The 14,250-nt window shown below is 35.4% G+C and overlaps 1 protein-coding gene and 1 long non-coding RNA gene across 14 annotated transcripts in view; one reads left to right on the forward strand and one right to left on the reverse strand.

The window, feature by feature from the left end:
- The window catches only part of LOC124211071 (uncharacterized), a 9,105-nt gene extending 2,110 nt beyond the window's left edge, over positions 1-6,995 (forward strand). For 2 of the 6 annotated variants that reach the window (XR_011176295.1, XR_006881380.2), the window contains 4 exons: positions 65-257; positions 411-677; positions 1,217-1,322; positions 2,012-2,254. This is a non-coding gene — a long non-coding RNA (uncharacterized lncRNA). Of the gene's footprint in view, positions 1-64; positions 258-410; positions 678-1,216; positions 1,323-2,011; positions 2,255-2,901; positions 4,817-6,087 lie in introns of those variants that run through there. The other 4 variants (XR_006881383.2, XR_011176296.1, XR_006881381.2 and 1 more) reach the window with 4 other exon arrangements.
- The window catches only part of LOC124211067 (ATP-binding cassette sub-family C member 5-like), a 14,740-nt gene extending 1,796 nt beyond the window's left edge, over positions 1-12,944 (reverse strand). The window contains exons 1-22 of one of the 8 annotated variants that reach the window (XM_046609747.2): positions 10,779-10,845; positions 10,303-10,576; positions 9,345-9,485; positions 9,003-9,161; positions 8,529-8,676; positions 8,199-8,432; positions 7,943-8,116; positions 7,514-7,661; positions 6,868-7,016; positions 6,432-6,542; positions 4,054-4,164; positions 3,279-3,424; positions 2,689-3,150; positions 2,474-2,600; positions 2,237-2,391; positions 2,020-2,150; positions 1,718-1,899; positions 1,360-1,432; positions 1,002-1,155; positions 790-918; positions 355-631; positions 50-215 (exon numbers count right to left, since the gene is read on the reverse strand). In XM_046609747.2, coding sequence (XP_046465703.1) covers positions 50-215; positions 355-631; positions 790-918; positions 1,002-1,155; positions 1,360-1,432; positions 1,718-1,899; positions 2,020-2,150; positions 2,237-2,391; positions 2,474-2,600; positions 2,689-3,150; positions 3,279-3,424; positions 4,054-4,164; positions 6,432-6,542; positions 6,868-7,016; positions 7,514-7,661; positions 7,943-8,116; positions 8,199-8,432; positions 8,529-8,676; positions 9,003-9,161; positions 9,345-9,485; positions 10,303-10,376 — 3,451 coding nt within the window. In that variant the 5' untranslated portion in view covers positions 10,377-10,576; positions 10,779-10,845. Of the gene's footprint in view, positions 1-49; positions 216-354; positions 632-789; positions 919-1,001; positions 1,156-1,359; positions 1,640-1,717; positions 1,900-2,019; positions 2,151-2,236; positions 2,392-2,473; positions 2,601-2,688; positions 3,151-3,278; positions 3,425-4,053; positions 4,165-6,431; positions 6,543-6,867; positions 7,017-7,513; positions 7,662-7,942; positions 8,117-8,198; positions 8,433-8,528; positions 8,677-9,002; positions 9,162-9,344; positions 9,486-10,302; positions 10,701-10,778; positions 10,846-12,683 lie in introns of those variants that run through there. The other 7 variants (XM_046609743.2, XM_046609742.2, XM_046609746.2 and 4 more) reach the window with 7 other exon arrangements.
- Between the last annotated feature and the right edge of the window lie 1,306 nt (positions 12,945-14,250).

Genomic DNA, 14,250 nt, shown 5'->3' on the forward strand with positions numbered 1-14,250 from the left:
GAAAAAATTCGTCACAAAGGCAAGTATCAAAATAAATTTCAGAACTTACCAATCTTTTCTCCAGCATCAACATTGAACGAAACATTCTTCAGGATAATGGGAGCCTCTTCTCCGTACGCCATGCTTACATTTTGGAATTTTATACTTGCTGCCACTGGCCAACCTGATGGTGGTTGAAGGATTCGTTGACTGATGTTACCCTCGCCTACTAATGTCTACGAAAGTATGCAATTGGATATAAACTAATGGGTAATAAGGTTCGAAGCTTGCGTTAAAGTACTCGCCAAAACCTTTTCGATTAACACTGGATGTTATAACATATCCGATCTCTATACTTAAATATGAAATACTTACTCTGAGATAGTGATTTATTCTTTCAACACTGATGAATTTAACTTCTGTTTCTGAAGCTAATCTTATAGTGTATTGAAATACACCCGAGATGTGTGCTGCATATGAGAGAGCAAGACCAGCTAAGGCTGGTGGAAGTTCGCCTTGTAAAGTTATTACCAAGAATGCAGTTATTGCTATTACTGTTGCTGATAAACAGTCGACTCTCACTGCAAGCCACCTCATGGCTATCGAACACATGAACATACACTGGCTATTTTCATCAAACATGCAATTGAACCTGTAGAGAACAAAAATCATATATTGACGTCCCGAGCTCGAGTGATGTAAGTGATAAACAGCACTTATTGTTAAGGATATAGAAACTGAAAATGATGCTAAGATTATCATTTATATATTTCGGAAGTCTATAAGATAAAGGTTCCACAGTGTTCTTACTTTGTCAGAAATTCAGTTTCTTTTTCAAAGGCGTGTATTGTACTAAGTCCTTGAACTGTGGCTGTAACGTAACTGATAATTGGCGCACGTGACTTGTTTTCCATGCGTTTCAGATCTCTAGCTGCTACTCTAAATAAATTTCAAAAAAACTTCTCACACCCTGTATTAAGTGATTGCAGACGTAATGCAATTTGACACAAAATTATTCTCACCGGAATACTTTGCTGACGAAGTAGTAGACTATAGCCAAAATACATACAGGCAAAATGAACCATGGCAGCACCAAGCATATGACCAGTATAGCAAAAAATATTACAAATAAATTCTGCATAAGACTTGTTAAGCTAATCGGAAGCTTGTTATCAACTGAAAATGAAAGCATTTTATTACATATATATTCGAAAGGATATAATAGATGAATTTTCAGGAAACTTCTCCGACTTCACGCATCAAGAAATCACGAGTGAAAGAAAGTTGAAAGAATTGATGGTCATATGAAATTTATTGACACTGGAAATTCATCTTTCGAGTAGGTAAAGTACCTGATGACATATGAAAACAGTAGCAAACCTTCGTCCATGTCTCTGCTGAATAAGTGTTGTATTCGTCCAGTTGGGGTTGTATCAAAAAATCTCATCGGACACTGAATTATTTTTTGAAACAAATCGTTGTGTATTGTTGTGGAAGCTTTTAATGTTGCTCTTGTTAATACTAAACTACGCAGTAAACTTGTGAATAGCATCAGTCCTATTGTACTACTATAGACTGCTTGATAATACCAAAAGTCTGGATTGTCATTTATATTGTTTAACTCTGTTGTTGCATTATAGTGCATGGCTGTTGTATTTAGCTAGGGAATAAATGTCGAACTTAAGTTAAAACCATACTTGTCTAGTATCTGTACGCATAACAAACAAATAATACTTACACCGTTGCCAGCTTTTATCCACAAAGCGAGCCACCAAGAACTAAAAGCAGAGCTTCCAACAGATATCGCGAATGTTAGAATTACTATGCAACTGAAAAAATATCCACCAGCTGCCATAATGTATGAGTGATACGTATCTACTTTTATAGTTCCTTTCTGAAGATCCTCAGCAATAGTTAGCACTAAATTTTTGAATGAATATTAAATGAACGGAATACATGGTGACAGAGTAATTAAATATTAGACGACGACTGATTTGAATGATAAATTTACTGATCGAAGAAATGATTTTAGGTATTCACCTGGAGTACCCAATATCTCATCATTTTCTGTGGCAGTATCGGTGTTGGTGTCGGTGCCCGGAGAACTAACTTCATTCTCCTTATCGGGTAAGCTGTTGTCAACTGATTGTAAGTTGGGCCCAATCTTTTCACTAAAAGAAAGCAATTGCTTGAGAATCTAAGAATACAGTTGCTACTCTATTTTAAGAAGAAGCATGTATACCAATTGACAACTTACTCCATTGACATAGCAAAATCAGTTTCATCATTAGCTGAGATAGCTGTAACCATCAGAGCATATTCATTACCCAGTTTCATTAACTCATCATGTGTGCCATGTTCTATAATTCTGCCATCATGCATCATGTAGATGTCGTCGCAATGATTCAAGTACTTGAAGGAATTGGGAAATGTGTTTGAAAAGGAACAATTGATACAAGTTCAAGTACCGTGTGCAATCTGATCAGAAACTCACCTGAACTTGGTGTGTAACAAAGAGTACGGTTTTTCCTTTCAAAGCCCCACGTATCAATTTATGAAAAATATGGGCTCCTACACGTGTGTCAACAGCACTTAGCGGATCGTCCAAAAAATAAATGTCTCTGTCGAAAGTGGATTCTTGTCAATCAATTGATAATTTCAGTCGCAGCACAGAAAGGATTCAAAATCGAAATGTCTACCCATCATTACCGATCGGCATAAAGTGCTCTAGCCAGAGCAACTCTCTGTTTTTGACCACCGGATAAATTCACTCCTTTCTCTCCGATTTCGGTTTGATCCCCACCGGGCATTTCAGCAATGTCTTGACTCAAGTTTGATGCATAAATAGCCTTGAAGTATCTACTGTGGTCAAACTGGGCTCCAAATAATATATTTTCTTGCAATGTGGCATTTATAATCCAGGCTTGCTGACTTACATAGGCGCATGAGCCGTCCCTCATCACCTGGCCTTCTACTATTCGAAGTTGTCCTAGAGCAGCGAGCAAGAGGCTAGACTTTCCACTACCGACGTGCCCACAGATACCAATTAATTTGCCTTTTGTAGCTTCGAATGTTATGTCAGACAACACGTCAATGTACCTAGCATCATGCAAGAGCGTACTCAGTTTCTCATTCTCACTTTTATCTCTTGAATCCTTGAGGTCATTCTGCCTGCATTAAGAAATAATTTATTTTGAAAATAAGTACAGATTTTCACGAGGAACACATTGTCAGTATATGGAGTGACAGTCCTGCGTCCTGTATAATATTTATAATAAACATTTAATCGGATGACTTACCGTTCCTTTTCTGCCACATGAGATCGTCTTTCTCTTTCGGCGTCGAAAGCGTTGCAAGCAAATGTTCCATGGTTGATAGCAACTGCCTGAGATTTTAGGATAGGCTTTGAAATCAAGATCCTACCATCTTCCAAAAGTAATACACTCTAGATAACAATGTTATGAAATTATCAAATAATGTCATTTTTCTTACGCTCAATAGACAAACATTCAGAGTTTTAGTAAAACGTAGACTACTCATGCTCGTTTATGAGTGATTAAGAATTTTCTACTAAAATGAATTCATGCAGCACAAAAGAATCGAAGAGCTAATAGCTAACGTAAGTCCCTACGAATTTTGAACTACGTAGTGCTAAATGATTTCTATGTCAGGTTAATCTAACATTGTTATGCTATAAGCCAAGCAAACAACCAAGCACATAGGCAGTAAATATTCCAAAATGTTTTTGAAAATCGTTGAAGTAGTAAACGAATGAAGTTATTAATACTGTGAGAAATTGAAGAGTACCAACAAACACATTGATCACTGTACTTCAGCTGGCAGATATGCGAACACGAAAGATGTGAAAATGTTTGATACGTACGAGTGAAGCGTGAAAAAATTTGTACTGTCACTCAGTTACAGAATTGAATTGTGCGAACCTACATATGTTCTGACTGGCAAACTGAAAACCCATTGGAATCTTTATGAGACTCGGTTGTGTTGCTTTTCCGATCAACACATTTCTATGTGTAGCCATACAAATTTTTTAGAAAATTAGTCTAAAATATGGACCTTTATTCTGTTGAATGAAATGCCAGTCGTGATTACACATTCTACTCCGTATTCAAATGTGGTCAACGATGAACGAAGCCGCGAATCGAGAAGAGTTATGTAAGGAAATACCTGGAAAAATTGTTGAATTTCTACACATGAGTAACCATTTCATGTCGTGAAACATTAGAAGCAGTGCGTGAGACAATGATTGAGTGAACGCTCATGCTGCAATTGAACCTGTTAGAAGTAATGGCTTTAGAAGCTTGCCATTTTTTTTCTGAATACTGTTCGATCAACGAAATAACAAACGCGGAAGCCCAAAAAAAAATTTAATTTGATTCTGGCCACTAAAACTTTGAGGAAAGTGAGATATCGAAAATCCGAGAGTGGTATATACTGAATTTATAAACTAAACATCAGCAAAAAATACTGAAAATTGGAAATGTTATTCACTTTGAAAGATTGAAATTTTTCAAAAATAAATTGAAAAAATCAAATTTACGAGAAAACCGTGATGAAATATTTTTTTTCAACACCTGCTCGGCTAGTTCATTTTCGATTCCTGTGCAGTGTGGTAAAACGATGCTGGCGCATGCGCACAACTGGAATGCTCGATTTTACACACTAGGGCCACACTAAAAATTAGTGTTCTACCTGTGTGTGAAATAGATCTATGCATAGATGGATGTATAATTTTTTCCATTCCTATTGCTTCTGTTCGTAATAAAGAGAAAACGAAAAACGTATTCCATCATCGTTTCTTTGCTTATTTAACTTGTTTATATACGTATGTAATTTTGAACTAATTTCATCCGTTCAAAGTGAATAGTTTCTACAATTTTGAGTATTTTCGTCTGAAATTTGGTGTTTGTACAATTGCACAATTCTAGAAATCAAGTGTATAAGATATTTGTTGATGTTGATTTATAGTGTTTCCTCAAACTTAAAAAATCGCACGCACCTAATATTTTTTTTCTCTGACTATAATGTACGTTATTTGGTTGGTACAACGGTATTAAAAACAAAATGGCAAATTTCTATGGTTATTACTTCTTATATAAGATTATACACTTGCAGAGTAAGCCCCCACTTAATCTTTTACCGGTGGGGAATTTTATTTCAAAATCGACCTTTTATTAGACATGAAATTTATAAATAAATTCAATGAATTTCTTACTTGAACTCCCAAACCTGACTGCGATATATCGACCAGCCTCACCGTTAAAAGGCTAATGATCATGCACTACGTTGAATAACTATATTAGCTATAACGATTAGTTATAACCATATTAGTTAATCGACTACATTATCATGAATATATTAGTTGTAACTATATTAGTTGTTTAAACAATTCAAAACTACTACGCAAAGCAAGAGGCAAAAGTTTTTACATGAAAAAGGGGTAATAGAGTGTAGCTAATTGTAAGAACCCCATTGCATCGTTTAATAATCAATGAATGACCATCTAGGTACCACTAGCATTTGATCTAATTCCGATTTTGATCTAATTTATATATCGACGGGTCTTGTAAAAACAGACGTATTTTGCCAAGCAGTTCAGAACGGACGTATTTTGAAAGACGTTACCAAAAAAAGCTCTATACACATATTGATGTACATCTATATTTCATTTCAATGAATGGAACGCTGAAATGTTTCGTTCATCGATAGAAACATTTCAGCGTTGATTTTGTTCAAATAAATCAATCGCTTCAAGAAGCCACTCCGTTAGGCACCCATATTTGGGGGTTGTTTTCAACCCTATGAATCGTTTAAGAGCAGATACAAAAAACACGTGTCTCTTAGTTTCCAACGGACTACAGAATACCGGAACATTACGTGGATGCGTACCGAAATCCCGGCATATGAACCAGATAAAAATCGGAGGGGTCGACCTAGGGATCCTTGTAAATTACACTACACTAATGAAAAATTTAATGACCTACTTTTACCCTTCCAAATCTCATTTTCAAATAATTCGACTCAAAGACAACCGTGGGCATGGTAAAAAGAAGTTTGAGCAATGAACATGTGTCGCATTTTCTGCTTCAGATCGCACCACTGCTGGATGTATGTAATCAGGGAGAAACTTGAGCATAAGAACAATAGATTTTTAAAATTATTGGTACCGGACTATTCAAGCATTAAGTTGTGCAACCAGATGCAGTGTTTTTATAAGCTTCCGACTGTGTGAATAAGTGTATGGAAATTAGCGTATCAGTAACACTAAATTAGCGATTGACTTTAATCTGCTGTAAAAGACTTAGAAGGGTAACATTTGCATAAAGTAAATTCTATTATACCGCAATTAGGGGTGCCAAATTAAACTTGTTTGGGTTTTTATGAAACAGAAGCGAAATAAAATATAAACGCAAGAAGATAGCATTCTAGAAAACCTTGAGTCTGCGAAAGGCAACCATACTTTCAACAATGGTCTGTGACGCATCCCTAAGACGCATCAAGGCTTGTCTTATTTGAGTTCCAAAAAATGTGGAGAGTGGGAATGCCTGTAACGCACATTTAATTATTTATTATCAATCATCGATGTTACAATTTTACTCTGAATTTACAGACGTTTGCCGAAATTGGAAATATGAAACGGTGGAAACGATCTGCATGAGTTAACTTACTGGAATTTTTTTTTTAAATCGATGATTTGCAAGTGCGCCGATTGTACAGAGACGCAAATCAATTTGGATTCATTAAACTAACGTCCAATAATAAATGTTTCTTTTCGTGGCGGAAAAATTCGGACGTATGTACTTTGCCATTCGGATTACAAACGAATAGAGGCTTAATTAGCGCATTAGAGTGGAAACGCTTTATACATACCTGAGCTGCTGTTATATTATTTCCAGCAGCAATGTGTGCAAGAAAACTTATGATTGCAGAAATGACTGGTATAGTCGGAACCGTACAAATGCTTAAACACTGTAAACAAGCCGTCTTCAGAAGCAGTGTCTGTTCCTTTTTTCTTACATCTGGAAACATTAAAAAAGAAAAATTACAGCTGTGATAAAATTAGTAATTTATTTTAAAAATGTAGGAATATCTAATATCTAGCTGTTTCAGTGCGTATAGACATTAATATCATCAAGGCGCCGAGTAACAATTTCTCCAGCGAATCGTCAATCGATACTTTGCATCTAATACAGCGAAATTATTTTCAAGTTGCCGTTTGCTAGCAGATCTTATGAAGATTCTAATACATAATTTCTGCAGCCACACCTGTGAGCCGATTTATTACAGTAATACGCAAGGTTCTTCATTCTATGCTATCTACTCGAAAGACTGCCGAATATTTATTGAAGTCCTTCAACAGATCTTGTACTGCAGAATCTGCCGTCAGATCCATACTCAAACAATTAGTGATCTGCCGTATAACTTAAAAAATCTGATCAATTTACTTAATCAGTGTTTACTCAGCTTGTTACTGCGGACATTGTGTCACCTTGTTGAATTATTCAAATGAAAGTACCTAAGAGATCCTGGCTGAAACGTTTTTCCCAAGCATACATTTTGATCAATTTTATGCACTCCAGTATCTCATTCGTCAGTCTTACTCTGAAGTCCGAAATGTTCACTGACTTAGATCGAAGATATCCAGTGTAATAAGATATCGCATACTGCAAACAGTAAAGATCTACATTAATCAGTTTTACCGCAAGCTTCAAGATGCTAGACTTCCAAGTGATTATTTGTCTATGATATTTCTTAAAGATCATTCAAACACTATGCTACTAGTACTGAAAATAGAATTTCCTTCCAAGACCTTGTATAGAAAATAACAATGCCTTCTATCTACTCAAATCTTTTTTCTTTTTACAGAAATAGAGTTTCATTGAGTTGAATTTTCACTAAGCTTTTCTGCCGCCACGTAAAAAGAGAAATTTTAATCACATCCCACCTGAACAGGGTAAAATAAGAGGAATGTAATCATTCCAAGGAGTGCCATCGGACTAAATACCCACAGAATGTAGCACACTCCCCACACAGTGGTTATCGGACCTGCAATAATCATTGGACCGAAGACGATGGCGTCATATATTCTCTGGGAATCATTCGAGAACATGTTGATTACCTGTGGGAATCAATTATATGCCATTTCTAATATAAATCTGTGTAAAAAGGTAGGGATATTACTATATTCAACCACGTATCACCTGTCCGATACTTTTATCTCCCAAGTAGTTGAGTCGAATAATTTTTTTGAATAATAATGCACAACACGCGGATCTCAGTCTCAAAGCTGTTCTATAACTCAGTCCCCATGCCCAGTGAAGAAGTAATGCTCGTGAGAATTCAGTCGCGGTTAACAAGAACGCCCATTTCAGACCTTCCGTGTATGATCTCCTCTCTGATTGTACATATTCAATAAGTTTTCGCATAAACAAGGTCTGGAAATTAAGATTGTGTTATACGTTTAAAGAATTAGTCCTTCGTTTCGTCGGTATTACTTGCTATTAGTAAACCGTTGTAAATTGCGAACTCACAGAGGTAGCGAAACCGCAAATGAGACTACCGGTATACACGATACTGAAGAACAAAATTCTTGTTCGACAAAATCGCCAGGCCACTCTCCCTAAGGAAACCTTCTCAGGACCCATTTTGGTCAATTCCTGATTCCACAGTAGTTCCAATCTGATTGAAAGTGTTCAATTATCAAAATTGATCGGTTAACCCACGACTATCAGGAGTAATTTATTGCGAAAAGCTCGGATTTGTTTCTAAAGATATGTTTCGTTATTCTTTAATTTATCAGACAAAGTATATTTTCATAAGAACTGATCTTTTCAAAGTTAGAAAATACGAACAGATTGTTCATGTAAAATTAATCTTATCTCAGATAAGACAAAATAACGCTAATGAGAGCAGAATTCACTATAATTATTTCCTTTTAATCGTTTCGATTTTCGTTTTTATTCACAGTTAATAAAAAATATTATGAATAACTTGTAGAATAGTACCGTTCTGTGTTGTGAGTGCATGTGTCATAAGGAGATACATCGGGTAGTTCGTTTATACTTATTCCTTTGCTATATGCCTTGTACATCAATTTCGAAACCCACGAATAACTTATGATTGAAAAGAGTCCGGCGCTATCTATCGATCTTACTTTCTCTCCTCTGAAATATTAAAATGAGAAATATTGAATTAGATAGAGATTACAAAAACAAATGTAGGATAAAAAAATATACATATAAGTACGAATTGATTCTATAATATTCTATAATTAGTTACATAAAAATATGTAATTTGTGGTATGCTAAAAATAATGTTTTATGACTTAGGAAACATTTAACGATTACTTTTTCTTCCTGCGTATCGGTATCAAATTTTTTGCAGCATTTTTATATCGTTCAAGTCCTCTTCCCGATACATGTTTGAAAAGATGCTGATCAATCGATTGCAGGTTGAGATTTTTCTCCACGATCTCAGTATTCTTGGATCTATTCAAAGGAACAATTAAATGAATTATTTTGAAGCTGTTAATATGACTTATACGGTAGAATATATACAGACGTTGTAAGAATAATTACTTAGATATACTTTTCAGGCTCATATCTGACTTGAGTTTTCGACCGGTTAACATTTCTTTGGGGATTATTTTTACCAAACACTACGATACTCGAAAATTGATAATAACTTCGTCTATGTACATAAAATTCCATTACCACTCAATACATAATTCTAAATACGATTGTTCATACTGGGACGTAATTTTCTCCACAGCAGTTTAAAGAATTATTATTGCGTTGTACTGATATTTTTGTGTTATCTCTAAAGACCAAATGTAATTTATTGGATTAACTGGTTTCGGGCAGGAGTCGCGCGATTATTTCTTAATAATATTATCGGTGTGATGAAACGTGTGCTACGTATGCATATTTTATGAGTATGAGGCGTTCACTTATTGTCGCTTTCACTCGAGTGCATCTCAAAAAAAATGGGATTCTACTCAACGAAAATGATTATTTGTACGCAGTGCGAAACGCTTTCTAATTAACTATATTGAACGACAAGTTATTAATCTGTGAAAACTTTATATAAAGAAGATGAAACTATACATTGAATTAATTAAAAATTCAGCTGTTTATTAAAGTTTGCGTTCTGCAGGATCGACTTTATCGTATATCGAATGTTGAATATCGGCCAATGTCGGACTCGATCGTGGTTTTCTCAATCTTTGAATCGGAAAAAGATGAGTCCACCAATGAGAATAGTAAAGAATTAACGTCTATTCGACTTTGAAGCAGTGGCGCTTACTCGTGATCCTGAAGATGTTCGATCGCATCTTGACCCTCAGTTTCTTCGCCCGCACGATTCCCATTAGGTCCCATTTCGCTTTAATCACAGTTCAACTTCACGTCAGAAGTAATATCCACATTATGCGCTCGATCTCGATGGTAAATGCAGAACATGCAGCTGTCACAAAGGCACATCGGTTGAATGATCGAGGAGAGGGGAGGATCGAGGATCATGGACCGTACACGGCTTATCTGTCCCGTATTTGTTCTTACGCTTCTTTGTAGTCGTAATGCTGTATTTGAAAATAATCACGATAAGATAATAATGAACTACCGTTATTTTATAAAGACTATTCCATTCTTTCCACTACACTTGTCATTGACCTGGTCACCCAGCTGTTGATTGTTTTACTTATCACCATTGATTCACACACACACACATATATATATACATACATACATATATATTCTTGTTTCACTTTCAAAGCCGCCTACCTTGATTGTCCGCATTACCGAGGTATGTCCAACTTATCAGTAACACTTTGAACATAGAGTAAGTAGATGTGGAAGTATCCGACAGACGCCCGATCAACGATAAGATAGCGATGAAGGCTCTCATCGCAAAATTATCAACGCGTCGTTGTGAAAAATCACTTACGTGCAGTTACACGAGTGTTGGGGGCGTAAATCTACGCCGATACTATTTTTATCACGAAAAAATGTGTAACAAATGTACGGAGTTGAGCATGAATGGCTTTAGCTTGGTGCGATCAACTGAACACCATTGAACAATTTTATGGTAAGCATGATTCGATGATAAACCTTGTACACACAACGTACCTGCAAATTTTTTAAATATTAATGACGCACCTCTAAAACTGAGCTGTATTTTCAAGGAGCAATTTTTTTACTATCCGCGCGTGAATTGCTCGTTTTTCGAAGAGACAAATAGAGCCGTGATATTATATATTTTCGAAATTTATCATTAGATACGAGATAATATTAATAATCTTGCCGACAAATTGTGCGGTCTGTAAGTCTAACATAGAGAGTATTGCGGAAATATGTGCAAGTAGTTAATCTTTACTTCAGCACTGTTGTCGATAGGTGAGTTATGCAATTTATTAACAATAAAATTAGAGTAATCCGAATAGCAGCTCAATTATATTCAAACCTAGAAGAATCACGCTGTAGTTGGTTTAGAATTTAATTTTACAAATAACAGGCATAATTATACGAACTTACTGTAAACTAGCCAGGATTAGGAAGCGGATTAGGAGTATAAGGGAACGATAAATAAAACCAGATATTGGCCGGTTGTTGATTGTTGCGGTTGAGCTAAGCTCGCTTAGGATTGAAAGCTGGGAGAAAACTTGCTCTAATGTACTCTAAATACACTTTTTGGGAGAATGATCTAAACGTCTTATAATCATGTCGGAAAGTTTTTCCCAACTTTCATGTGCAGCAAAGTTGGTTTGTTTTCATGTGATTGGAAACGTATAGAACATCGAACGTATCGAAATGCTATTTTAAATTTAAATTTCGGTGTATCGATTGTTTGTTAATTGACAATTCCTTATGATGAAACCGAGACACGGTTTTCTATGTATATGTAAATAACTTGTATAAGCGATGCTTGAAATTGAATTCAGGTATCGTTCAAGTTTAGCACAACAGTTGAATTTCTCGTATATACATGCAACTTTTGATGGCAAACCATGATTTTATGGATCAACGATATATGTTCGGAGATTTTTCAATTGCCAAAACATCGCACTTTGTAATCGTATGATGAGTAATTTGTAATAATTTCTTTAGCACATTTTATTCGTAAATCGGATTCTTTCTTTTGAACTTCTGATTGCAGATTTGGCATTCGATCCAGCTGATATTCAAAATAATCATTATAGGCATGTGAATTACTTCAGGATTTTAAATATACACGCGTGTACTCCTTTTTCAATTTGTAAGGGTTGTAAAAAATTAGACTCGTATGAATTTATATTAATCTGGAAAATGTATCAACAAACAGATTGTGGCATACCTACCTACATTAAAATACAAAGCACGAGACGCATTCTTGCTCAAACAAATGATGGGAAAATTGAATCCCGACGCGCAGTTATTTATCCAAAATTGCCATTATCTATATTTCTTTATGGTTTAAAAACCTTGCGTCAAATACATTATAAATGTGATCAATACCAATATCGATCCGATAAAAAACTTTAATTAATATGTGAAACTTGGCATGTCTCGTTCAAGGCATGATGCATACATGAAACGATAATGATAGAACTTGATGTATTCTTCACGGTATTTTTATAAAAAGGCCCGCCAAGTACCACTTAGTAATTTAATATTTTTCTTCCGGATTTATTTAATTCCATTACTGCTTACATCTCGGTCGGAAAGTTTGATCAATTCTTGACTGCCACATTTTAATTTTTATCATACTTAATTATCACTTTTAAGTGGATAAGTTTATGGTCAGTTTGACCCCAGTGTGGCAGTGGTGTGATTCCAGAGAGATGTAGAAGCCAAGGATTAAGTTTCAATCATGTTCTGAAAGTCGAGATCCAGCAGATAAAGGATCTAGAAAGCAGGGAATGTGAAGCGCAGGTCCCGGATGTCGAAATTCAGCAAGTAGAGGATCTAGAGCGCAGGTTCCAGGAGGTAGAGGATCCGGTGCTCGAAATTTGCGGAGCGCGATTCTCGTACGTCTTCTCTACTGCGCGTTTATTTCCGGACTGAGAAATTTGGCTAAGCGATTTTCGTCGTCGACGATTATCGATCGATGACGTCACAGGAGGCAAAATTTTCAGTGACGTCAAAATTTAATTTCTGGACATGTCTCATTGCCAGTCGGCTGCTGGACATGTACCAGAACGCACGTTAATACAAGTTCGCACGCTAAACGATATCGCTGTAGTTATTTATCAGCCCTTTTACATATGATAATCTTATGATTATTTACCAAAGCAAGAGTATTTATTTAAAAGCTCGAATAACCACTAAACAAAAGAATCTGATTGCTGGAAGATTTTCCGGTGGGTTACTAATTCTACTTTGAGAGAGTGCTTTACAGGCTATGTACAAAAAATTCTTGTCTACCAATGATAAATTTTCCGTTTTACGAAACTTACCTGAATTCACATTGCGTCTCCTGTTACATTACGTAATGAAAATCTGTACATTCTGAAAGTGGTGGAATGTTTTTTTGTTTATAATCCAAAGTGAGTGAATAAATTGAGTTATTAGAAATTTTGCAAAATTTTATTTTTTAATGTCACTCATCTTGCATAGAAAATTCATTATTGTGAACAATACGCTAACGTGAAAAATTAATTAATACCTATTTATTGAGAATTTTTATGAGGTTAATGGTCGTCTAATTTCTGGTGCTTGACCTTCTTAATCTTGTTTTAACTGATCCACACTTCAATGGGTTGTGATCGAAACCTTTTATACGATGTTAAAAACTCGAAATTATCAAACTGTTCGAAATCAAATAAAGAAAATTAAGAAAATTTAGAAACCAGTCAATAATTGTTTCGATGCATTACCAAATACAGAAATATTTTTTCTTTGCAACGTTTGTATTCGAAAGATGTACCTTGACTTTTCGAGTGAATCGAACTTAAACGTGTAGTCAAGATGGATGGAATTTGCGCATAATTCAACTCTAATTGCAATTATCACACCTGTTAGGTTTGTATTCAAATTAGTTAGATGATGTACCACAGTGTTAGTTTTTTTACAGAGACATTTGCATCCCTCCTATTTCTTTGCAATATGTACAACTCCTAATATTATTATATATCCTCTATAATGTTAATCTGTTACAGTAATCTTCAAATAAATTAAATACCCTGCTTAGTTTGCAACAATACCGTGTAACAAGTATTTTACATTCATAACACACTCAATAGAATAAACGAAACAAGACAGAAGTAATCATATAACC

Source organism: Neodiprion pinetum, chromosome 2, assembly GCF_021155775.2.
Source record: "Neodiprion pinetum isolate iyNeoPine1 chromosome 2, iyNeoPine1.2, whole genome shotgun sequence".
Taxonomy (NCBI): Eukaryota; Metazoa; Arthropoda; class Insecta; order Hymenoptera; family Diprionidae; genus Neodiprion; species Neodiprion pinetum.